This window comes from Alligator mississippiensis, chromosome 2 (assembly GCF_030867095.1).
Source record: "Alligator mississippiensis isolate rAllMis1 chromosome 2, rAllMis1, whole genome shotgun sequence".
Classification (NCBI taxonomy): domain Eukaryota; kingdom Metazoa; phylum Chordata; order Crocodylia; family Alligatoridae; genus Alligator; species Alligator mississippiensis.
This window is the reverse complement of record NC_081825.1, coordinates 161,935,098-161,962,116: the sequence shown is the minus strand read 5'-3', so window position 1 is coordinate 161,962,116 and position 27,019 is coordinate 161,935,098. Positions and strand designations below refer to the sequence as shown.

General features: G+C 44.5%; 1 protein-coding gene across 1 annotated transcript in view; it reads left to right on the top strand.

Annotated features, from left to right (window-relative positions):
• The window catches only part of PPP3CA (protein phosphatase 3 catalytic subunit alpha), a 371,469-nt gene that overhangs the window by 310,667 nt on the left and 33,783 nt on the right, over positions 1–27,019 (top strand). The window contains exon 9 of the mRNA XM_014600086.3: positions 24,231–24,356. Within this exon, the coding sequence (XP_014455572.1) occupies positions 24,231–24,356 (126 nt within the window). The remainder of the gene's footprint in view (positions 1–24,230; positions 24,357–27,019) is intronic.

Sequence of the window (27,019 nt, the reverse complement as noted above, 5' to 3'; positions counted from 1 at the left end):
AAGTTTTAAGGAGATAGGTGCAGGGGTTTCTGTGAAAGTGCACCTCAAACTGTTGAAAGCAAAACTCGTATCACATGTGTATGTTAAGGCAGAGGAGAATGAAAACAGCAGGGATGGTAGCCCTTCATGTGGGCATAAGGCCTGCCAGGTTTCAGGCAGAGTTGTGCAGGGGTTTCTAGGAAAGTTCACCTCAAGGTTTTGAAAGCAAATAAAACAAAAAAAGCAAGAAGGCAGGGTCACCAGCTGCTCCACCAAACCAGGATCTAAAGGAGGTGTGGTAGGATGTCACAGCATCCTCCCACCTCTGCCCTTCTGCCTCCCTGACTGTTCACCAGCACCTCTGTCCGGTGATGGAGGGTTTTGCTGCTGCAGACACTCTCCTTCATGCTCGGGTCGCACATACCCACCAGCACATGGACTGTACTGGACCACAATGAATCCAGGCATTTTTTCATGCCCTCCTTCAGCTGCTTCACCAGTGCCTGCGCCTCTGGTGAATGTGGCTTGCCCCAGCCAGGAACATTGATTCCCTGAAACTTCTCCATTTCATTCTCAAGCTTCTTCGCTACGGGGATCACCTGACGAAGGAGGGCATTGCCAGTGATGAGGCTATTAGTAGCCTTGAGGAATGGCTTGAGGACCACCAAGAGCTGGGAGATGGTATCCCACTGTATTTTGTTAAGGGGGGCAGGGAGGGGGGTGCTGATCCTAATCTCCCTGACCAAGGACATCTCATGGATGGCCTTCTGTTGCTCCACCAGCCTCTTGAGCATCAGGTATGTGGAGTTCCACCAAGTCTCCACATCCTGCCTGGTTTTGTGCCTGTTTGTCCCACAGCATCTTGCCCCCCTTGATGCTCCAGTGGAAGTAGCCCACCACCTTCCTGCATTTCAAAATGAGCTGGCTGGTAGTAACGATGCCGTCACCGGGAGCTGTGTCCCTGACTACAAGGTGGAACTTATGTGCCACACAGCGGATGCCAACAAAGTTGGCATCGCGCACCACCTTGACCATATTGGCCCCATTGTCAGTGACTATGAACCCATGGGTGAGCTCACCCTGCCCAGTGAGCCACCCCTGCACTATGTGGTTCATGGCCACCATGATCTCTGTTGCTATGTGGGACTCATCCATCACCTCCACAGGGAGCCCACTGACACCCTGACTGATTGCATTAGTACCCTGTGAGGGAGAGGTAGGCGTGATCTCCACCCTGGCTGCTTCAGATGTCCGAGTGAAGTACAAGGCTACCTGCGGTCCTGCCTTGCACAGCTCCTCCCTCAAGTACTCCCTACATGCCTCATACAGGGAGAGCACCACTGTCCTACTAAAGGTGGTGTGTGCGGGCACTTGGCTCATGGTGTTCGTAGCCCCATCGTACCGCCTGAATCCTGCACACTCAACAAAGGAGAAGGGCTGGCCATCCAGAGCAAGGATCTCCCCAGTGCTCTGGGTGACCTCACTCGCCCTTGCAACATGCCCCCCTTTGTCTGCGGCTTTCCCTCACCGCTCCAGGGTGGCCTGCCTCTGCTTTGGGGGGATGGGGGCTTTGGAGTGAGAGTGGGACTTCTTTTTGGGCAAGTTCCCACTAGTGCCAGGCTGAGGAGGAACAAGAGCAAGGGGGTGCTGCATCCTGAGATGCAGCAGCATCACCGTGGTGAAGTGTTTCACCTCCTTGTCCTGGATAATCTGCCTTTGGCAGTGCTGGCAGGTAGCATACTTGGGATCATCTGACACCTCAAAATGATCCCACACTACACTATCCACTTGCTTCTGTGTTGAGGGTGGGGATCCTGCCTTATTCCCCTTCTCACCAGGCTGAGGCACAACAACAGGAGGAGCTGAGCCACCTCCCCCCAGAACATCCTCTGAAGTGCCTTCCAGAGAAGGAGACCTGCCTCTAGGGGAACTTTGAGTGGTGTGGAGCACAAACTCAGATTCTCCCTCGGTTCCCAGAATTTTTTCACTATGGCCCTCAGCTCCTCCACTTCCAGATCCAGCTCCTGCTCTGGCACTGGCAGGCTCACACTGGGAACTGAAATTGGGATAGACAATATCATGATGCTGCTGGTTAGTGGTGGTGGTGCAGGTGCAGGCACTGCTACCATCTCCTTGCTCCCACTAGCAGCAGAAGACTCGTTGCTGCTAGGAAAGAGGGTGCATCTATGCTTGGGGTGAGGGGAGCTTGCAGCTCTCCCTCTGCCCCCTCTCTCCCCTGCCAGAAGACCTGGCACCTCCCTTTCCAGCACGCTTCATAATGTTTGGTGTGCTGCAAAATGTGTGTGTGTAATATATGTTGTGCTTGTCTGCACAGTGATGACACTGTCAGGGAAAACAGATTTCGTTTTGTGGGGGGAAAGAGTCAAGACAGACTAACAAGAACAAACAAGAGGATTTTGGAGGAAGAACAAGTTGAAAGGAATGGATAGGGATAACAATAGGGATTATAGGCTAGGGTAAGTAGGAAAGGATTGGATAAAAATTACAAGAAGAGAGACTAGCTAACAATAGACTACTTAACAAGCCAGAGCCTTTCAGATGCTGCTGCTTCAAGAGAGAGACAGCTCACAAAAGGCACAAATCACATCAGACATGGCTTTATATCTTGTTTCTATGTCCCTCCCCCAAAGCACTGTGATTGGAAGGGAACTCAGAAAGATCACAGTCACTGCCCAGCTACAGATGTCAATATCGGAGCAGTCTTTCCACCCTCTCAAACTTTTCCATATATGGAAGATCACCTCCTCCCCCTCCCTCTTCTCAGTTTCTGTTTGCTGCTTACTGCAAGCCTTCTGAATCTCTCCAAATCAAATCCAAGGCTTCCAATTTGATTCAGACCTTTTAATGCATCTCCCGATTTGACTCAGATTTGGAGATTCGGCTGCCAAATCGGGGCAAATCTCCGAATCGGCTACCGAAACTTCGCGCTGCCTTAATATTTATATGTCCGTTAAAGAAGAGATTTGTCAGGGTAGCCAGGAATTGTAGAACCACCACCAGGTTTAGGGATTACACAAGAAGCTTATGTAAACAGCTGTCTTGACACAGGAACAATGCAAGGACTTTTGCCACCCTAGACAAACAAAATCTTGCTGCCTTTCCTTGTAATGTACCTGGTGAGGGCAGGGAACAGACAGAGGCCCAGAGCAGTACCAGAGCTGCCCTGCTTAATTGTACATGCCCAGACTCCTGAGGTGGCACCCAGTGAGCACATGCGAGGTGTGTGCACACTGTTTTTGCCACCCTGCTCAGTTTGCCACCCCTAGGTGCCACATGTGCTATCTACCCAGTTATGCTGGCCCCTTCTTGGTGCCTTTGCCAAAGAGAACTCTGTCACCATACAACCAAAAAATGCCACAGAGGGGAGATCTGCCAGTCAGTACTTTGCACAATATCCGTGCACAACAGAATTTAAATTGCCTTTTCCTAGTCATGACTATCACTGACAGTTGGCTCTCTGCCCAGGGTGGTCAGAGCTAGGAGCGTAGCTTTATGAATGCCCTATTCATTTACTGAAGTTGAGCTTTCATGAGGTAAATGGCTGAAGTCAGGCTACAAAGACCTGAAAACTTCTCGGACATTTAAGGCATCGAAGCCTGAATCCTCTACAGCAGAGGTTCTCAAACTGTGGTCTGCGGACCACCACTGCGAGCTTCATTCAAGTGGTCTGCAGAAAGGTCGCAGAACAATTGAGAATATCTGTACTTGTCAGGTAAGACTACTGATATTAAAATATGAGTTGTGTGCTTTGATTTGTAGATCAAAAAAAGTTTATTAAGTGGTCTTCCGAGACTCTCAGCACTTCTCAAGTGGTCCACGAAAAATACGTTTGAGAACCACTGCTCTACAGGTTGATTGCTTTCCTATGTGAAGTCTCATCACCACTGGTGTGCTTACCACTTCTGTTAATTTTTGCTTTATTCCATCTACCCATTCTTTTCCCCTCAAGATGTTGGCACCGTAGTGGTTAAAAAATCAGATTGAATGTGAATCATCTTCATTGTAATTGCAGAAAGGTAAAGATAAAAGCAGCAATAGAATATGCTTAGTGGCTCATGTTTGCTTTAGTGTACTCAGTTTTTACTGAAATTGAGACTTCCTCTGAGATAAATGCCCTAAATCAGACTTAAGACATGTTTTCAAAATGCAAAAAAAATTTTAAGGCACTAAAATGCATCTGGATTTAGAACAAATGATCACAAAATTATATTCATTTTGTAGTGTTTCATGCTGATCTGTATAATAAAAGAGTACTTAAAGGAATGACAGTCCTCCATTTTGGTATGTACTTTGACACAAAAGATGCTCTATTGGGGACTGCCCATGTAGCTAGTGTTCCTTTTACTCCTATATAAGGTGTGGGCAACATCTTGATAAAACAACACAACATACCTTCCTGGTTTGCCAAGTGACTTTCTGAATGAGACGTTTCTGTCTCTTGGACTCTCTTCAATGTGACATTTTCATTTGTAAAGAAAAACTGCAGGGATCCACTTGCAATTACTAGTTTGTTCTTTGTAGCTATCCATCTAACAGACAACCATATTACCCGTCTTACACAGTTTTAGCTGGGGGGAAAAAAAGATGGAGGGCCATGAAAGCAGAGCAGTATGGATTTGCTTTCCAGGAGTGTTCTCAAAGGGTTAAAATGTAGTATATGGTCTTAAGAGGTAACATGTTGCAGATAAAGCAGGCCAAGCAGTTCTAGAGGAGCCTTCCTCTTGCCGCCCCCCTCCCCCCCAAGATCTAGCACATCACCCAAAGTTTCCAACCTACTGCAAAATAAACAGAACGTCTGATTTCATTCACTGAAATTACAGCTGCTTCCTACAACAGTCAATGCCACAGTAAGCAGAGAAAGTGAACACATTTTTGCTCATCACTTACTGTTTGTGATGACTCTTCAGTTTGGCCATGCATCATTTCCATTGGTCTTAAATTTGCACTTTGTTTTTGCTTATATCTCAACCCATGAATGTCATAACATATCCCCATGTCGTTATTTCCTAATCAAACATTCAGTTCCCTTGTTTGTGCTACATTTATTACTCACAGCTGTTCCGTGATTTCAAAGGAGGAATGTAGTGCATGCCCAGCTTTGTTTCCTTTTACACAAAGAATGGAGAGGAGCTGTTCAAATTAAAGCACAAGTTTGGCCTGAGAACAAGTAGGTATAAATTTGCCATGAATGATTTTTTTTTTTCTGGAGACAGTTTCTGACCATCACAAGGATGTTTTAAAATGGTCTTTCAGTAAAAGACTGAAAGGCAGACAACCTAGTGAAGGCAAACAACCTTACTAGTTTTAAGATGGAGCTTGATAGGTTTATGATTATGGGAGGTAAGGACCAGAACAGATTTTGTCCTCCAGGAGATTTCTTACAGTCCTATGTTCACATTCCAGACAGCAATAGAGGATGTTACTGCAATGTTCAGAAAATCTATCTAGCTCCTACTCCCATCTGTCCTCCAGGATGTCTCCCTTGCTCTCACATATTTGCAACATACAGTGGGCATTTATGATATGGCACATAGTGAGGAAAAACATGCATCCTATTCAGAGGGGACTACCACTGCCCTTGAGTCTTTCCAAGTCACACTTGCCTTCTGGATGAATACATCAAGTAATTAACATGTAGTTAAATCACTACCTACTTTTGTCCAGGTGTCAATAAAAGGTTTCATAAGCCAACAAAGCAGAGGGTAAACCAAGTACCCAAGAATGACTGGAAGTATTCTACCTCTATGGTGGCTAGGGAAGCAAACTTCTTTGCTCATTCAAGCAAACAAGCCTGAGTTTCTTATTGTCCCAACTTAATGAGTTTTACCAGGCCACCTTCTCATAATTATTATTACATCACTGTAGATAGAAGGTATTGCAGACAATTCATCCACAGACCTTCAGGACCAGTGAGAAATAATCCTTCTGATGGATAGTCTTTGATCTGTCAGAAGAGGACAAATAGCCTACATACCATTCAAAAACCATCTACAGCAGTGGTCACCAACCAGTGGATCTCGATCCACCAATAGATCTCGGAGCCTCTTGCGGTAGATCTCAGAGCCTCTTGGAGTCAATCCGAGACTGGAGCGGGGGCCTGACTGCCCATGTACATGCATGCACATGCCCCAGCCCAGAAGGTCAGTCCAGGGGGTAGGGGGAGGGCCAGGGGCTAGATTGAGGACCCCGCAGTGAGGGACAGTGCCACAGAGACAGGAGCAGGGCTAAGTTGAGTGGGGCCCCAGCTGGGTGGGCCTTACCTGTTGGGGAAGCATGTCCCAAAATAATTTTTTCTTCCTTTGCCTTGATCCGCACCCCCTTCCCTCCCCACAGACTTACTTGCTGGGTGGGGGGAGGGGGGCGGCAGCACCGCACAGTAGATCTTGGGTTGCTTTTAAATGCCAAAGGTGATCTCCTGGTTAAAAAGGTTGGAGACCACTGATCTACAGAAAGTCACCAAGAGGTTTATAATATGGCAGAGCAGAACAGTCATACCAATGTAGACCTGCACAGTATAAATCCCAGCAATTGATCTGCTAACATCTATCTGATTACCTTCCAGCTGGGAGCAATTAGGTGTAGAGCATCCATGTCAGCAGCAGTTGCTCTTCATTTTTTGTGTCAATGGAAATGTTCACATTGATATTCTGCTGCTGTGGCTCTTGGATAAGCTCTGTGTAAACTGCAAGGGTAGTAGCCTTTTTCACCCTGAAATTCCTACCTTGTCCCATCAAGTCACTGGTACCTGGGTAGGTTCAGCTCTATCCAGAGTAGTTGTTCTAGATCAGTGGTGCTCAATCCCAGTTCACAGGCCCAATCTGGCCCCCAGCATTGTGTCATCTGGCCTTCAGGGCTCTGCATAGATCTAAAAATTTGATGGCAGGGGAGTGATGGTACTGCTTCCCTGTTGCCAAGTTTTTAGGTCCAGAGCAAGCCCTGCAGGTTGGATGGCTTGGCCCTGCATGCTAGATCAGACACGCAGGGTGACATGCGGCTGGTCCTGGTATGCAGAGCTGGTTACAACCCAATCCTGGTATACAGGGCCAGCTGGGGAGCAGAGTGGAGCCTGATTCCAGTGGGATGCTGAGTGGAAGTTGTGCAGGGTCTCAAGGCCTGATCCTGGTGTGTGGGACTGATCCAGCCCATGCCACTCATCTGTCCTGTGGAGCCAAAAGATTGAGCACCACTGCCAAGATAAATGCTCTATAGAGTTAACTTTAACTTCATCTTTCCACTTGTCAGCCTCTAGTAGCTGTGTTACTAGAACATCAGCAGTCCCATTAAGTCATTGTCATATCCCTTCCCTATTACTGCAGATGCATGTGCATCATCCTGATCATGTTGATGACTCTATCAGTGAAGTTGTTGAGTATTTGGTGCTTATTTACTGCCTATCATCAATTCTAAAATTGAGTTGGTAAACCTAATGAATGATGGTAGAGGAATCCATTGTTTTTTAGTAATTTGATCTACCCCAAACCCAAATTTCCTTATTTTCCAGCAGGCTTCCCACAGTGCACCACAACAGATCTTGCAGAGCGTAGACCAGAGGAGTGGAGTGCTTATGAAAATGATAAATTTACAATCTAAAAAATATTTCTATCTTAATGTAACAGCTTAAAACCATGAAGACACGTTAGAAAAGGTTGCTCTATTATTTTAAAATGTGGAGTTTGGTTTTTTTAACATAAATTGAGAGTTATGCATGACAAAAACTAGTCTCTAGTTACTTCAAAAAGCTAAATATATGCCAAAGGAGATCTACCTACCTTCATGTGATTCTTGGAGGAAGAGGGAGTTTCAACAGTCTGTAAGTCTCTTACACATTCACTTTTATTTGCTTCCTGTCTTCCCTGCATTTTTTATGCAATTCTATCCCTTATCTGCAGCATAGTAAACGAAAATCCTCCACTGAAGATTTGATCGTGATTGTTCTGCAGGGTTGTTTCCATGGGGATTATAGGTACTTGGCACTCAAATGGTGTTCAGTACTTTATAGGATGGATTCCTGGCAAGAGTTTTCCTTTGTTCTTCAAGTATAGGACAGCATATAAGATATTGTTAGCATCAGGACAGAGCCAGTCATGTTTAGTGTCATGTTATATGGATTTATTTCAGGGAAATTAATATTTAGGACTATTGGACTACTCACCCTCATTGAGTACTGGGAAACTAAATGGGAAATTAATGTCTGTGTGGTGCCTCAGCTATGACAGTTAGGCACATGGCAGAATAAAACAGGTTGACTGCCAGGGTGCTGGTCAGTGCATCCTGTAGGTCTCTAAATAGTTAATGTAATGAAAATGATAGGAAATGTTAAGAAGTGCTGTTATATTCATGCTTTTCAAATATGATAAATGGCGACTGCTTGCACGAGACCCAGATCTGTATGTGCAAGAAAACAAAGTCTACCAATTTAACACAACTATTAAATCAGTTTCATGAGAAACATGGATTACTTCAGAAATTCTGTACACATTTTGTGAATGGGTGCAACCATATATGCATGTCATAGTCAGTACAGCACCATTACAGATTTCTTATGGAACAGGATGGGAATGCCAAAAAATAGCTTGTGCTTTGGTTTGTAGCAGTGGTTGGCAACTTTTTACTAATGGTGGGCCACCTCTTATAATCCAGCTGTTGCTGTGGGCAGCTGATCCCTGGCTGCTGTTCCAGCCCATCTGTTTGGAGGGCTCCTCTCTCACCCATCCACCATCCCCACAGCCTCTGTTCACCATTGTCACCAGAAAAGATGTAAAGCAAGGACTTGGAATGGCTAAATTACAAAACTATTCCCCAACTTAAATAAACAACTCAAAATACTGGTAGAGGAAACTTAAAGTATTGTTAGGGAAGATATTTCTGATATAGTCTTATCTAAATTTTCCTTTTCCATTTTATCTTTTACTGTAATCTAGTAATAATGTCATTAAATGATTCCTCCATTTTTGTTAACATTTCACCTGACAGATATTTTTACCAACACTTTTTCCCTGAACCGTCTCCTAACTCATGAAACTCAGTCATTATTTTCCCCCATCTTTGTAGATATTCATAGATGTTAGGGTCGGAAGGGACCTCAATAGATCATCGAGTCTGAACCCCTGCATGGCAGGAAAGAGTGCTGGGTTTAGATGACCCCAGCTAGATGCCTATCTAACCTCCTCTTGAAGACCCCCAGGGTAGGGGAGAGCACCACCTCCCTTGGGAGCCCATTCCAGACCTTGGCCACTATAACTGTGAAGAAGTTCTTCCTAATGTCCAATCTAAATCTGCTCTCTGCTAGCTTATGGCCATTATTTCTTGTAAGCCCCAGGGGCGCCTTGGTGAGTAAAGCATCACCAATTCCCTTCTGTGACCCCATGATGAACTTATAGGCAGCCACAAGGTCGCATCTCAACCTTCTCTTGTGGAGGCTGAAGAGGTCCAGGTGCCCCAGTCTCTCCTCATAGGGCTTGGCCTGCAAGCCCTTAACCATACAAGTGGCCCTTCTCTGGACCCTCTCCAGGTTATCCACATCCCTCTTGAAGTGCGGCACCCAAAACTGCACGCAGTATTCCAACGGCGGTCTGACCAGCGCCCGATAGAGGGGAAATATCACCTGTTTGGTTCTGTTCGTCATGCATCTGCTGATGCACGATAAAGTGCCATTAGCTTTTCTGATGATTTCGTCACACTGCCATCTCATGTTCATCTTGGAGTCCACTAGGACTCCAACATCCCTTTCCACTTCCGTGCCTCCAAGCAGGTCATTTCCTAGACAGTAGGTATGCTGGACATTTTTCCTCCCTAGGTGCAGCACTTTGCATTTCTCCTTGTTGAATTGCATTCTGTTGTTTTCTGCCCATGTGTCCAGCCTGCCCAGGTCTGCTTGTAGTTGTTCCCTGCCCTCTGATGTGTCCACTTCTCCCCACAGTTTTGTGTCATCCGCAGACTTGGACAGAGTACACTTCACTCCCTAGTCCAAGTCACTGATGAAGACATTGAAGAGTATCGGTCCAAGGACCGAGCCCTGCAGGACCCCGCTGCCCACACCCTTCCAAGTCAATATCGACCCATCCACTACGACTCTCTGGGTACGACCCTCTAGCCAATTCACCACCCACCAGTCTGTGTAGTCATCCAAGTCGCAGCCTCTTAACTTGTTTACCAGTATGGGGTGGGATACCGTATCAAAGGCCTTCCTGAAGTCTAAGTAAACGACGTCAACCCCTACTCCTGCATCAAGGTGTTTTGTAACCTGGTCATAAAATGAGGCTAGATTAGTCAGGCTTGATCTACCTGCTACGAACCCGTGCTGGTTTCCCCTCAGCATAATCTTTCCTGCCGGACTCTCACAAATGTGAGCCTTGATAATTTTTTCAAAGACTTTGCCTAGGATGGAGGTGAGACTGACTGGCCTATAGTTGCCTGGGTCCTCCTTCCTCCCCTTCTTGAAAATGGGGACCACATTGGCCCTTTTCCAGTCCTCCGGGACCTGGCCCGTGCACCACGAGTGTTCAAATATTCCCTCCAGTGGCTGCGCAGTGACGTCAGCCAGTGCCTTCAGTACCCTCGGATGGAGCTCATCCGGGCCTGCCGACTTAAACGCATCCAGTTCCTCCAAGTGCCTCTGCACCATCTCAGGGTCTACACTTGGTAGTCTGGTGTCCTGCTCCTGCCTCTCTACAATCCCAGTGAGAGCCTTGTCTTGCCCCTCGCTTAGGAACACTGAGGCAAAGAACTCGTTGAGGAGTTCAGCCTTGTCCCCCCATCCGTCACCAATTGCTTATGCCCATTTAGTAGAGGTCCTATTCCACCCTGGGCCTTCCTTTTACTCCCTATATATCTAAAGAACAATTTTTTGTTATCCTTAACTTGGGATGCCATCCTCAGCTTCATGGTAGCTTTGGCCTGTCTAACTGCCTCCCTACAAGCTCAAGCAGAGGAGGTATACTCCTCTTTAGTAATCTCTCCCCACTTCCACTTTTTATATGCCCCCCTTTTTAGCCCGTAGACTGCTCTGGATTTCTCTGGTCAGCCAAGGAAGCCTCTTGGCCCCTTTCCCCCTTTTTTCCTGCATCAGGATCATCTCCCTCTGTGCCTGAAGAGTCATTTCCTTAAGGCACAGCCACCCTTCCTGGGCTCCCAACTCTTTAAAACTCTTAGTCTGCGGTGCGTCCTTGACTAAACGCCTGAGTTCATTGAAATCAGCTTTCCTAAAGTCTAGCACTTTCACCCTACTAGTTACCTTACCCACTCGACGTCTTATGGTGAATTCTATTATTTGGTGATCACTGTCCCCCAGGTGACCACCGATCTGTAGGTCTCCTACCATGTCATCCCCCCGTTGCCAATACCAGGTCCAGTAAGGCATTCTCCCTAGTGAGACACTGTACCTCCTGAGTCAGATGGAGGTCCTGTACACAGGATAGGAACCTGCGTGAACGGTGGGACTTTGCTGTCTGCATCTCCCAGCAGATGTCTGGGTAGTTTAGGTCCCCCATGACTACCACCTCCCTAGTTTTTATGGTCTCCGAGAGCTGCCTCAGGAGCCCCAAATCTAGTTCTTCCCCTTGGTGTGGGGGTCTGTAGCAGACCCCTACCACCAAATCCCTTTCTCCTTGACCTCCATGTAACCTAACCCACAATCCTTCTACTTTCTCCTCCTCCGATTCCATTTTGATAAGGGTCGATGTATATCGCTCATTGACATAGAGCGCCACCCCTCCCCCTCTATGTAAGTTAAGGTTCCATGGATAAGGCTGAGGTTAAGCTTTGCATCTGAAACAAACATTTAGCCATTGGTTATGTATGAGAAATTCATAACCCCCAAAATGTATGAGAAATACATAATCCCACAATTACGGCTCTAAATCCTTGAGTACAGAATGAATTTCCTAGTAATTAAAAATTAAGTTGGTTAATTAATTTGAGTTAAACTTTACATTTCTCAGAGAAACAATTTACTACCTTAGTATAGTAATTATATAAATGTTTCAGACTTCCTTTATCATTAATAGCTATTGAAATCTTGTGCAGAAACTACATCTGATGATTTCTTTTAAAATTAATGTTCATTCTTTGATATTCTTCTGAAAACTGTTTTGTTAGCACAGTCAACTAAAGTCAATTCCATTTAGAAATGTCTTAATTCAAATGGTTGCCAACTTCCATTGTTCACAGTGGGGCCAAGGATGCTCTTAAGGAAGATGCAGCTAGCTCTGCTCTACTTAACAAATAGTAAGAAGCAACGACTTATTAAAAAAAAAGTGTGAAACAAGTTTTGGGGTGGAATGTCTTTAAAAATCAGTTTAAATCACAGCAAATTCTAAAATGTATTATCTCCATTATGGTTGTATATGATCATGACAAAGCACAGTTAACATTCTTTGAATATACTACTTATGGATTTCTATAATTTAACATGAATATAAGGGTAGATTTCAACTCTGAATTTCTTGGATTGATAACTTGGTTTGAAAATCAGTTTTGTGGGAAATTGTAGGAAATTGCTATAATAAAATACTAAGTTTCTTGTGTCTAACTATCAAGTCAGTACCCATCTTGAATTAAATCCTGGTCCCACTGAAGTGAGAAGGAAAGTTCCCATTGGTTTCAGTGAAGCTAAGATGAAACTTCATAAATCTATGTACATTACTCCTTGCATTTCTCACCTGTTTCGTAGAACTTCCACAAACAATTTATATTCAAAATCCCTTAAGTAGTTCTTGAAACATGTTATTTACCCTTTCTTCATATAGTTCTTATAATGTTTTGATAAATGGAATAGTAATTTTCTGAACCAATAGAGAAGTGGGTCCTTATTAGCTCAAGAACAATTTGTTGGAGGAATTTTTGCCTTTCAAAGTAGTAGTGAAGTTTGATATAATAAATTCCAAAACTTGTAAAATTTGAACTTCCAAAAAAATTTTACTCTATGGTTTACTTCACTTGCATGGTTTCAGTAACTGATGCCTCACAAATAATTAGTGTTAGAAATTAATTAAAAGGTAGCAGTAGCAGACACAAGGGAAAGGCAGCTGGGCTACTCAAGGGCTAAAAGCTGCAAACAGCAGCTAAGAAGCCACAAGACAAATAGGCAGGTCCTCAGGTTCAGGAGGAACACATCTGTGATGGCTGCTGAGTCAAGTGACTGGAAGGGGGGCAAGGCTTTGCATGTATATAAGCTCAGGGCCTAAACCTACAGAAGCAGTCTGGTCCTGGAGGCTGCAGTGGAAAGAGCATCAGAACAGGAGGGGCCATGAGAGCTCCTAGGTGGCACCCGTGCTACCTTGAGGAAGCAAACAGCATGCTGCTGCCTTGCAGAGGAGTGTGACCCAGGATAAGGAGAAGCCTTGTCTGTACAGACAGGTAGCCACTGGTTACATTTGAACCCAGAGTGGGTTAGTCGGTATAATAGCCACAGAGGCTTGTTCCTTTGTTATAGTTTATACAGTGGTTTGGGTGGGACTGTGAAGGTTGGTCTTGGAGGTCCCATTAGTGCCCAAGGTGCACATGACTGCTTTGAGCCATTCCAGGGGCCAGGCTTAAAATGCTAACTGGACCTGAGGGACCAGATCCCTTGCAAGGTGAAGACAGGCACCACGGAGCTCAGCATTGCTTTAGAAGGGCAGAGATGCACAGGCACAGACACGCAGGCTCAGACACAAACATGCAGGTACAGATACACACAGACATGCAGGCATCCACACCCCAGCAGGTAAGTGTGTATGGGGGAGAAGGGGCAGGGCAGGGGAAAGGATAGGGGTTGAGGGTGGGGCCAGATCAAAAATGGAGAGGAAAGAATAGGTGGTGGTACATACAGGCAGGCAAGTGGGCAGGGACAGAGTGCACTCCAGGGCACGGTGACAGCATCTCCCTCCGCCTTCCCATACTTAGCTTCTTACCAGGGTAGGGGGTACCACCTCACTGCCACCACTGTGCCCCGCGCTGCTTTCCCACAGCTGGTCACATATCTGTTGGGTGGTGCCAGCCACCATATGCCAACTGTCCCCTTCCTCCCCTCCGGCCAAGCGGCGTATCGCTCCCTTCGCCTTCTGGCCCTTCTTCTAGGAGTGGGCACAGAGAATGAGCTGAGGTGGGGGGCAAAGAGGGACTGCAGTGTGCTGCATAGGGCCAGCAGCTTCCGGCGCACCCTTCCCCCTCTCTCGGGAAAGAATTAAAGTATGGGAAGCCACTGAGGGAGATGCTGCCACTGTGCCCCAAGGTCTGCTCTGTCCCCATCCGCCTGCCTGCCTAGGCTGAGGGAGGGGGAGGTGTTGGGAAAAACCCCACGTGGAATGCCCACCCTTCTGGTGGCATGTGGAACTGGAGTGGCACTATCGGCCCAACTAGGCTCAGCACCTCCTATATGCAGCTTCCCTTCAGGCCATTTAGCATGCCACTGAGGTTCCACGTGCTGCCTACTGGGCGGGCAGTCCGTGTCTTCCCCCAACAACTCCCAGCTCCCTCAGCCCCCAGCCAGCTCCCTGCAGGAGTGCCCACCAGGCTGTTGGCATGTGGAGCAGGAGCAGCGGTATCGGCCCTTAAGGGAAGACGCACATGGAGGCACCAAGCCTGGTTTAAATGCATCTTCAAATCATTCCTTTCACTTGTCAATCCCTTTCATTTGTCTTCAGCCAGAATGTTGATTCATCCTTACAATACAGCCAGCAATGGGAGACATTATTCCATGCATCTCTGAATCAGTAGAGAATGAATCTTGATTTCCTTTAGATGAATTCAGGCAAAATATAGATAATGCTTATTAAAACTGGTGACATAGCTGTCCCATTAGTACCAAAATCAGAAAAACAGAGCTTTGCTATCTCATTTTACTGAAAACCAGAGTAGGCATCTATGTAACTATGGAAGAGTCAGGTCTGTCCATTCTCCCCACCCCAGCCCCCTCCTCTCCTCTTTTAAATAACAATTTTCCAGATTGGACAAAGAGTGGTCCTTTTCTGTTCCATGAGTACTTAGGCTCTGGGCATTTCTGGAGCATTTTGATTCTGTAATAATCAGCAAAAAATGGAGGGATTGAGAAGAAAGAGGTTCCCCTTAAATTCATTTGAAGGCCATATGACCTGCTGTTTATGGTATAGATTTAAGATCACCTTTTGGAAGAAACAAAGTTAAAATGCATCACAGTATCAGTATCACACCCCTTATATAGACCAAGCAGGGGAAAATGTTGAAAAAGAGAAACATCATTTTTTGTATGCATGTAGTGTTTTGACATATGCAACCTTAGACCCTAAGATGAAAAGTAGTGATAATACCTTGTGCAAATATTTACTTTTAAGTTAACATAGGCCACGGGACCAAGCTTGTCCACTATAAATTGCATTAATCTCTGGCATAAACTAACACACCAATGAATATAATTATACTACAGCTGACCTGTTTCATTATCCATGATGATACTGTAGTATAAGCTACAAATATGATACACTTGTCCTAGGATAAACAGTTTTATCCCTAGGCAAATTGCAGGTGTTTAGACATCCACATTTTTTGTCCTGAGATAAACCCCCAAAAGTTTTGTGGGATAAGAAGTACTTCCAGTTTATCCCAGGACATCACAAAAATGCATCTAAATAGTTATCTCAAAATTGCATCATTGAATCAGTGGCAAAAAAGCAGCCATACGTTCACCCATTCACTAAACCCTGGTTAGAAGTATAGTGTGTGTACACACAAATCCTGGGATATTTCTGTTCCAGCGCAACCATAGGCACAACTTGTCCTGGGACAAATGCAACATCTTTTCCTCACCGTGGACTATATCTGTAGAGTTGCTATTCTGCAAATGGACTAGGGATCATCCTGGAGAGGAAGTGGTTATATAAAATTTCACTGGAATATCAGTGTCAATATTTTGAAGAGTTTGTCAGGTTTCAGGGAGGTTAAAATGAATAAATGTAAAGGTGGATTTGTTTCTCAGACTCTTACAATTTTTTACAACCCAGTGTTGCCATATTAATAATTGCTTGCTAACAGTGTGCTTATTATATACCACTGAATTTGCATTATATATGCCATAGGGCCAGATGAGTTGCAAAAGAACACTGTGAACCCATTGTAATCCTAAATACTTCCTATGACATAAGCACTAATCACTAGAGGTGTGAGAAACGGGTCCCCAAATCCAGATCTGAAGATTCGATGCTGATTTAGAGAATCAGTGATTCAGCCATAGACACAGCTTTAAATGTTTCTTATACATACCTTGAGTTACTAGTGCGGCTCATGAATGCTGCGATGCTGGGTTGGATGGAGTGTCTCACAGGAGCATAGGACGGCCCTCTGCATGTTCAGCATCCACTTCCGGGTCTGCCAAGGAGTGCACAGGGGACCTCCCCCTGTGTCCCCCCGGCTTGGCGATTGGCTGCGGGGGGACCCCAGGTGCCTGCCCTGGAGGTACCAATCACCAAGCTGGAGGAGTGCGGGGGGGGGGGTGCTACACACTCTCTGGCAGACCCAGAATTGGACTGGAAGTGCTTCTGGTCCACTTCCGGATCTGCTGCCGAATGCATTGGGGAGCCCCCTGCATGCAAAGCTCCATCCACCCCAGCATCGCACCATTCACGAGCCGCCTGGTACCTTGAGGTATGTAGAAAAAACATTTAAAGCTGTGTCTATCTCTAACTCTTTCTGAATCTCTCCAAATGTATTTGGAGGGTTCCAATTCAATTCAGAGAGATTAAAGGGTGTCCCGATACAGTTCAGATTCGGAGATTCAGCCACCAAATTGGGCCAAACCTCCGCCGAATCAAATAAGGGACCAAAGCTTTGCACTGTTCTACTAAGCACCATGAGTTAAAGGTACACTTATGCTAATACTTCATACATTTTAAAATAAAGTATATTTAGAGAGAATTTACTTTTCTTTTAAGGACAGACTTCCCTGCTGCTTTTTCTCTGGTTTCTCATTTTTAAGCAATACATATAAATGCCTAAATCATCAGCACAGACACATTTCAGCTTTCTAACTGTGATGAATGATCCAACCATATTGAATAACTATATCTGATTTCATTTCTGGATTTTTGGCTAAACTATATTGTTCAGTGTTTTTGTGGGAGTTGGTAATAAGTGAGTTACCTTTCAAATACCCATTTGAAAAATAACTTTTTTGTTACAAGCACAGAAACATTTTGCTTCTGTTTCAGAAATCCTTCTAATGAGAGTTTTCCGTTTTATGTACTTACATCTTACTTACGCTACATAATCAGTCCAGTTTTCTTAAATATTCCAGTTATGTTGTTGCTCCTTATTTATTATAATATGGTTAACATCTTAAGACTTCTGTTTAAAGATTCTATATTATCTTTAAAAAATAAAGGGATTGGATAACCTGAGGATTTAGTTATGGAACATGTGACCTTTTGCCTCTAAATGAACAGTGCAGGTCTAATTGTAGTTGGTACTTCAGGCCTTTTTACATGTTGCATTTTGAGCTGCTCAGATGTTGATCAGTTTTAGTACTAGCTCAAACTTGGAACAGTTGCACCTTAAGGCTAAAAAGCTTCTCTGACTGTCTCCTTCTGCACAGCTGTGACTTGCCTCTAGAAGGCTGGTAAGCAGGGGCCTGACCAGGAGCTACAGCTGTGAGTTGCCACTATAAGGCTGGTGAGCCAGGACGGGCTTCTATTCCTTCTCTAGCTGGGGATGTGAGAGAGATGAGTTGGGGGTGGGGGCCGAGAACATGACGCTGGTAGGCAAAGAGCTAATGGGACGGGGGATGTATAATGAAATGGGAGGTAGAAGGAAAATGGGGGTGTGAGAGGGGTCATGAAATGAAGGAAATCAGCTACTAAAGGATAAAATAAAAATAAAAAGAATTTTAAAAGAAATAAAGAAGTAAATTAAAGAAGGTCTAATGTTTTAATACATTGGGATTGGGGTTTAGGGGGAGAGGGGGTGCTGGTCACACTTCCTGGGGTGGCTGGGAGTGGTGAAGAAAGGTGCTTTTGAAGGAGCTATTGCCTCTGCCCTAGGAAGGAAGCCCCAGCTCATGGGGCTCTATATCTTGGCTCCCCCCTAGATCTACTCCTAGAGTTGTGTGTGCTTTGTGACCTGGCTAGCTAGCATGTACTCTGCAGGCTTTTTGCATTAGGTTGCTCTCCTGGAGGTGGGAAGCTTACAACCCCAGGGGCAGGAGGGGGAGTTGGCTTGGTGTGAGAACTGCTTCCTGAGCAATAGAGTTCAGGGGGTGGAAGTTTGTCCACACAGAGCAGGAGGGTGAGGGAGGGGACGCGGCATCTGGGATGCTGGAGGACTGCAACTTGGGTAGCTATCTGTGAGGATTGGCCACACATTAATGGAATACCTGCTGGGTAACGTGGATCAGAGATACCTGCCTTTAGGTGACTTAAAGTGGTGCCACTCAGTGTGCTTAAAACTAGTTTCAGGTTTTAATGTGTGAACAGTAAAGGGGTTAAGAGGTCCAGGAGCCACCTGAAATGAATGTATTACAAAGCCCTCACTGAAGTAAATAGACATCATCAAAGTGAAGCAGATCAGCTGTGCCACAATGTGTCATGGTTCAGCTGATCCACTTTATTGTGGAAAATGCACGTTGTCCCTTGTTCTGCACTTGATAGTGCAGGACAAGGGGCGATATGATGTCTCTTCTTTCCCCATTCAGCCAAACCCACTCCCTCCTAATTGTGGGTCTAGCTGAGTGGGGAATCCCAACTTCCCTGCTTATGGAGAGATGCTCCAAGATTCCTCAGGATGCTTCTTTTATAAGTGGGGAAAGCAGGCAGGTGCTCCAGGGGCTTGAGGAACCTTCAGTTCCCCAGAGCACCTGCTCAAGGTGGCAGGAACACAAGTGGCTCTGGCTGCTTATATCCATCCACCACGAAGATGTCCTCTACAATAAAGTGTAAGAGTCTACTACCACCTTTTGTTGCTCCACTGATTTTCCTTGATGCAGTGCAACAAAAGATATCGACATCTATTTGCCCAGCATTTGTGCCACCATTAAAATGTTTAAGGCAGCACAAACAAGACATCAGGTGACATCTATTCCCATCCTAAATGAACAGTACAGGTCTAACTAGCTGCTACTTACTGAAGTCATTAATATTTGTAGACTATGCATTTACACAAAGGTGTCAAACATGCAACCTCCAGGCTGGATCTGGCCTGCAGAGGTGGCTCAGGTAGCCTGTGGGGCTTCTTGCAGGCTGGACCACCAACCTCACAGGCCAAATTCAACCTGCAGGGCTTGTTGCTGTGGCTGCTGCAGCCCCTGTGGTGGTGGTAGGGGTTAATCCCTGCTGTTTTAGTGCAGCTCTGAAACCCAGAGAGTTAACACTGCCTGCCTCCTCCCTCCTTACTCTCCATCAGAATTGGGGAAAGGGGGGAACTAGCAATGATGGTATTAACTCCTTGGGTACTGAAGCCATGCCAAAACTATAGACATTAACATCACTGCTCGCAAGTTGTCCAACCCACAGGAAGCCCCACCCAACCCATGGGAGCCCAACACATTTGATGCTACTGTATTGACCTCACTGAAATGAGCTGATGAGTTCAATTCAGTGTACAGTTGACATATATTCACAACAAAACCTGTCCCCATTTAACACCGTATTACAACAAATTCAGCAAAGAAGCTTAAATTGGGTAGATAACTGGCTCAATAGCTGTAAGCAAAAGGTAATTATTAACAGGTCTGTCAGAATGGCAGGAGGTTTCCAGTGGAGTCCCACAGGGCTGTCTTGGGCCCAGTGCTCTTCAATATGTTTATTAATGATTTGGATCCTGCCATACAAAACTTCTTGAGCAACTTTGCAAATGACATGAAACTGTGGGAAGGATTGTGAACAAATTGAAGGATGCAAGATCAATCCAGAAGGATCTTGATAGCTTGGAAAGTTGGGCTAGAGCTAAGAGGTTAAAGCTCAATGTGGACAAATGCAAGGTGCTACACCATGGGAGAAATGATCAAAAATACAAAATGGGGAACACCTGGCTGATGTCAGCTGTATGGAAAAGGATTTGGGAGTCTTGGGCAGACCACAGACTCGGTATGAGTCTGCAGTGTGATGCAGCTGCAGAAAAGGTGAATGCAGTTTCGGGCTGCATCAGTAGAAGCATTAGGTGCAAGACACAGGAGGTAACAGTGCCTCTTTGGCATTGGTTAGGCTTCAGCTGAAGTAGTGTGTGCAGTTCTGGGCTACATATTTTAAAAAAGACATGAAGTTAGAGAGGATCCAGAGACAGGCAACAAAGGTGAGCAAGGGCTTGGAAGGCAAGTCATATGAGTAGAGACTGAAGGAGCTAGGCATTTTCAGCTTGTGGAAAAGGCACTGAAGAGCAGACATGATAGCAGTCTTTCAAATACCCGAAGGGCTCTCATAAAAACATGGGAAAGCACCGTTTCTCTCTTGCTGCAGAGAGAAGGATGTGGGCCAGTGACTTGGAGTTGCAGTGGAGCAAATTTAGATTGGATATCAAGAAAAACTTCTTCACTGTGAGAGTAGTGAGGCAGTGAAATAAATTGCCTAGGGAACTTGTGAACTCTCCATCACGGGAGAAGTTCAGGAAGAGGTTGGACAGTTACTGGTCAGGGATGATCTTAGGTGTAGCTATTCCTATTTTATACTATGGGTATTTCCCATGCTTCTGAGCTTTGCTTCCTCCCTCCCCCCCTTTTTCTGCCGTATGTGTCATGGTGTTTTAAGCTTCTCCAGATGTATTGGGTGTTGGCTACAGCTAAGGCTGGGTACTTCAGCTGGGGTGTGTTGATTCTGGCATGTGCGAAGCCAGAGGTTCCTGGCTAGAGGGTCTTGCCCCTCCACTCTGGGTCAGACCAATAACCATATTTAAGGTTAGGAAGGAATTTTGCTCCCTGATCAGATTGGTGTGGACTGTGGAGGTTTTTGCCTTCCTCCATAGCAGGGCGTGTGGACCTTTGCCTAGAACCTCTCAAGCATATATTGACAGCATTTTATAGAAGCAAGGCATTGGCTGCTGTGGTTCCCCTGCTTTACCTGTGGCAGGTTAGGGCATTAGGTCTATATTTTGTCAGGGTTGAGGGTAGTCATACATGGGGTATAGACTATTGTTTGTATGGGATGGTTTGAATAGGGATGAGCCTGCTTCAGGGAAGGGGATTGAACTAGATGACTTCTGGAAGTCCCTTCCAGCCCTACTGCTCTGACTATATGACTGAATGGATTGTTAGAGCTGAACAGCCCATTCTACCCAACTGTTCAGCTTTCTAGTTAAACATTTCAACGTACTGTCAGTGCCGTGTTGGGCAATCTTCAGATGTAACAAGTTCAGTTTTGGTAAGGGTCAAACTTGTGTAATGCTTACCAAGTGTTGGTTCTGATCCTGTATATATAAAGGTATGTGGAGGGGCTCAAAGTAAAGGACCAGTCCTTTAGATCCTTCTTTGAGAAAGTGGCCTTCTTGACCTCAAAAGGGTTTCTCATGTGAGTCAGGATTTTCAGAATCAGACTTTAAAAATGAGTCCCTTGTTTTGTTTAGAACAGCTCTAATCCAAGATCTCATTGTCCAAATAGGGTAATTTCTGGCCTTTCTGTGAGATGATAAAATTCAGGATAGATCCTGAGGAAAGGAAGGATGGAGAGCAGCAGAGTAAGGGCCCTGGACTTCAGAAAAGGAGACTTCAACTCACTCAGGGAACTCAGGAGCAGGATCCCCTGGGAAGCCAGAATGGGGGGGAGAGGAGTCCAGGAGAGCTGGTTGTACTTCAAAGAAGCCTTACTGAGAGTGCAGGAACAAACCATCCCAATGTGCAGGAAGACTAGCAAATATGGCAGAAGACCAGTTTGGCTTAGCAGGGAACTCTTTAGTAAACTAAATCATAAAAAGGAAGCTTACAAGAAGTGGAAACTTGGACAAATAACTAGGGAAGATAAGAGCATTGTTCAGGCATACAGGGATGAAGTCAATGAAGGCCGAAGTGCAGTTGGCATTGTAGCTAGCAAGGGATGTGAAGGGTAACAAGAAGGGTTTCTACAAGTATGTTAGCAGCAAGAGGAGGATCAGAGAAAGTGTGGGTCCCTTACTGAATGGGGGAGGCAACTTTGTGATAGAGGATGCAGAAAAGGCTGCAGTGCTCAATGCCTGTTTTGCCTCAGTTTTCACTGGCAAGGTCAGAACCCAGACTACTGAACCAGGCAGCACAGTTTGGAGAGGAGATGAGCAGCCAACAGTGGCAAAAGAACAGGTTAGGGATTATTTAGAGAAGATGAACATATACAAATCCATGGGGTTGGATGCGATGCACCCAGGGGTGCTAAGGGAGTTGACTGTTGTTATTGCAGAGCCATTGGCCATGATCTTTGAAAATGCATGGTGATCAGGAGAGGTCCCAGATGATTGGGAAAGGGCAAACATAGTGCCCGTATTTAAGAAAGGGGTGGGGGGGAGGGGGGAAGGAGGACCCAGGGAACTATAGACCAGTCAGACTCACCTCAGTCCCCAGAAAAATCATAGAGAAGATCCACAAGGAATCCATTTCTAAGCACTAGGACAAATAAAAGGTGATTAGGAACAGTCAGCATGAATTCACCAGGTGCAAGTCATGACTGACCAACCTGATTGCCTTCTATGACAAGGTGACTGGTTCTGTGGATGCAAGGAGATTGGTGGATGTGGTAAACCTTGATTTCAGCAAGGTTTTTTATATCATCTCCCACATTTTTGCAGGCAACCTAAGGAAGTGCGAGCTGGATGAATGGACTGTAAGGTGGATAGAAGACCGGCTGGAGCATCAGGCTCAGAGGGTAGTAATCAATGTTTCGATGTCCAGCTGGCAGCCGGTATCAAGTGGAGTGCCCCAGGGGTTCATTCTGGGGCTGGTTTTGTTCAATGTCTTCATCAAAGACCTGGCTTAAAGTGCACCCTCAGCAAGTGTGCTGATTACACCAAGCTGGGGGGTGTAGTAGATGTGCTGGAAGGTAGGCTTGGATTCAGAGTGACCTAGACAAATTGGAGGATTGGACAAAAGAAATCTCATGAGATTCAACAGGACAACTGCAAAGTCTTGCACTTAGGACAGAACAGTCCCATGCATCAGTACAATCTGGGGGCTGACTGGCAGGACGGCAGCTCTGTAGAAAAGGACCTCTGGTTTACAGTGAACAATAAGCTGAATATGAGCCAGCAGTGTACCCTTGTTGCCAAGAAAGCTGCTACAGAAAGGATGTGGACAAATTGAAGAGTCCAGCAGGGGCAACAAAAATGGTGAGAGGGCTGGGGCACATGACTTCTGAAGAAAGACTGAGGGAACTGGGCTTATTTAGTCTAGAGAGGAAGTCTAGTGAGGTGGGATTTAATAACAGCCTTCAACTACCTGAAGGGGGTTCAAAAAAGGATAGAGCTAGACTGTTCTCAGTGGTGGCAGATGACAGAACAAGGAGCAATGGTCTCAACTGCAGCAAGGGAAGTTTAGGTTAGATATTAGAAATAATTTTAGTACGTGGAGAGTAGTAAAGCACTGGAACAGGTTACCCAGAGCAGTGGTGGAATCTCTGTCTTTGAAGGTTTTCAAGACCTGGCTAGACAAAGCCTTGGCTGGGATGATATGGAGATGCTTTGTGCTGGGGGTTGGACTAAATGACCTCCTGAGTTTCCTCATTTTCTATGATTCTGTACCTAAATGATGCATGATTGGGCTCCATTAAAGTAACACTGAACAAAATGTAGCATGATGTGAACAACATCTTATGAGAAGGTTGTTCAGTTGTGTGCTGCAACTTCCTATGGATGAAGTATATTGAAGATGTATCGTTATCCTAAAGATCAGTATCTCTAACAACAATTAAATGACAAATGCTTTCTTCTGTCAGTTAGAAACTACACAGTGTGGTTATTAAATGTGCACTGAGTTATGTGTACACTCATGCATGTGCGCACGTGCACACACACACACACACACACACACACACACACACACACACACAGAGTTTCTGTGAAAAGGAATGCACTGTGTAATACAGAACTTCACAAGATTCAAGACATTATTTATGTGGAAATCGAGCATATTCCAGAGCTTGTCACATGCCATTTGAGAGGACCAGGACTGTCCAAGGGTAAGTGCCTACTCAGCTCCCAATCAAGAGTTACTTCTTCAGGTCAGTGGTAGAGGCCTGAGCTCTGGCATGGAAGATCTTGACTACTGTTGTTATCTTTGACCCTAGTCATCGTCATCATATGTGAAGCTAATATCTTTTTCTTTCCTTCCTTGTTCTCAGCTGCAGTATTGAAATATGAGAACAATGTTATGAATATCAGACAGTTCAACTGCTCCCCTCATCCATACTGGCTTCCAAATTTCATGGATGTGTTTACCTGGTCTTTGCCATTTGTTGGAGAGAAAGGTAGGCAAAATTGCACCATTCATGGCTGCTACAATATGGAATGGGATAGGGGGCCACAGTAAATTAGGCAGCATAGCCATAACACTTCAAGTGAGCTGGGCTGTATGGCTGTACAAAAATAGCTTGGAGGTGGTCTAAGATAGGTTGTTGCTTTTGACAGTGTAGTGGAAAGGCTAAATCAGGAATATTTCCTGATCAGACTATGGCATTGACAGTCCCAGAGCCTTCGTTCTTTAAGATTTACTGCTCTCTTCAGGGCACAGGGATGACAACTGTGTTGGTGCTCTAGAAATAAATGTTATGGGCCTTTCAGGTTGGAGGAAAAAAAACTTGGGTTTATTTGAAGATAACTGTTGATTTATGAACTCTTGAGGCATGTTGTGATATTGATTGGGGAACATCAAAGTAGACATTTGCTGCACCACTGTCATATCTTTCTCCAGCTGACCTCCTGCTTGCTGATTCAGTTATATGATACCCGCTGGTCAGCAAATTCAAACTATGTCACACTGGTGTCTGCTTTGCTAAGTTACTTTTTCTAGACCTGGAGTGGAGGAGGGGAGATTAGGGACTCACTTTTTAATTAAGCTGTCCCAGAACTAAAAAAAACCCCATTGGTTTTGTGTTTTTCTATGCTGAAGGCATCTCTTATTGGGCACTAGTGTTCCTGATGTTGCTTTGAAACCACTTTAAGCTGTAAGTGTTAAGTGCACGAGACACGAAAGAATATGTTGGCCTATCCTATTAACCTAAATATAATGGCAGAGTATTTAAAACCCAACAAGTCAACCAGATTCAAACTAGAGAGGTACAAAACTAACTTTAATTCTTCCAATGTGATATAATGCCTTGTTGTAACTGCAATTTGTTGCAAAAACTATAATGAAACATTGCTTAGAATAATAGAATTCTGTTAATAAACAATTAGAAATATAGCTTTGACTTTGACCTGCAGTTCTGATCACCTCTGTTTTCTTTTAGTCTTTTATATTGTACTTTAAACAGTCACTTCTTGAGTGGCTGATTTGAAATGAAGCTGATAGCAGAGAGAGGTCCCAGGCCACTGGGGATGTGACATACATATGATATACTACGTCTAGCAAGGCATAGTTTTTTCCTGTGCATGTTTCCACTGATGGAGGAAGTCCTGATATCTGTTCAATTTATTTTTTAGGATTTCTGAAAAAGGAAAAAGAAATCATTTGTTAATTAATATTATGGCCAGTCCAAATTTTCAAGCAAGTCCTATGGTTTGATTCATTTTACAGATTGTTATAAACTTTGTCCCAGAAAACTTCCATAAACCCTAAGGGCATATTATCTTGGGGCTGGACTATGAAACAATGAGATATTTGTAATGATGGTCTTAAAAACAAAATTGTTTTTTTCATATCGTGCCCCATGGTCAAGCTCCTAATAAAACTGACTTTAATTGATTGAAGGACAAATACAGATAGAAGCTGTGTTTAGTTTTATTTTCTTATTTACTAGATTTATATGCCTCTATCAAAAACAGCCTCCATAAATCATAAAGAGTTAAAACTCAGTAAAATAAAATCATATTAATAGAAGAAATTTCCCAGAGAGTGTTCCAAACAAACTTGCCACACAGATGGTATTTGCAGGAGATTTCCTTCAGCATACCTCAGGCATCCTGGTAGAAAATAAGGGAGAAAGTAGTCCCTTAGGTATGTAGGGCCCACATCATGGTACTCAGTATTTTTCCTTCCACTAGCAAAGTAAAACTCTTGGATTTATGTAGGGTTTATGCTCTACACCATTTTTATTTATTTTTTTTTTTTTATAGATTTTTTTTTTCCCCTCAAAGGCCAGCCAAGGTAGGAAGCTGTAAATTACACAGTGCTAATGGCACTGGTTGTCAACGTGGAAGTCTTTCCATTAATATTTCAAGTGGAACAAAAATATTAAATCCCTAACTAATTTAGGAACAACATAATTTTGTTCACCCCCTTAATATGCCCATGCAATCATGGCTGTCACAGAAGAGGATATTAATAATGACCTCGTTTGTAAAATTAAACCTTCAACCTTTGTAGCTAGTGCAAGTCCAGGCACTCCTGATAACACCTTTAATGATGCTTATTCCATGTAGATGTAGTAGAGTTTTTCACTTATCTGCTAATGACTTCACATTTTACCTTATAACTTTGGCTTTTGAATTCTGAATCCCATCTCCTTGGGTGCCTGTTTAATTTTAGTTTGGTGGGAAGGAGGGTTGGTTTTGGGGGTATTTGGATGATTTTTGCATTGTGTACTTCTCAATGCTGACTTTTTAAAAAAGGCTAGGAGCAGTTTAGAAATAGCTTGAGGCAGACTGCTCAGAGCACCAGTTAAAAATGAAAGAAGTTAAACATATTGTTCTTTCAGCAGTAATGTAATTTTTACTGGTACAGTAAGTCCTGACCTTAAAGGGACACTGTCAGCTTACATTAATCTCACAAAATTAAGTTTGGTAAAAATCAATTTTACTAAAATGTATTATCAATAGAAATATTTCCATTATTTATTTTATTATTAAAATCAGAGTATTTGTTTATTTATTGAGTCATCAAGGTCTGGAACTGAAGAGCTGCAGCATTGTGTCTAGGGAAGGGAAAATACGTCAATTTTACTATTTCTGTTTTTCAAGCTGAGTGAAAGAA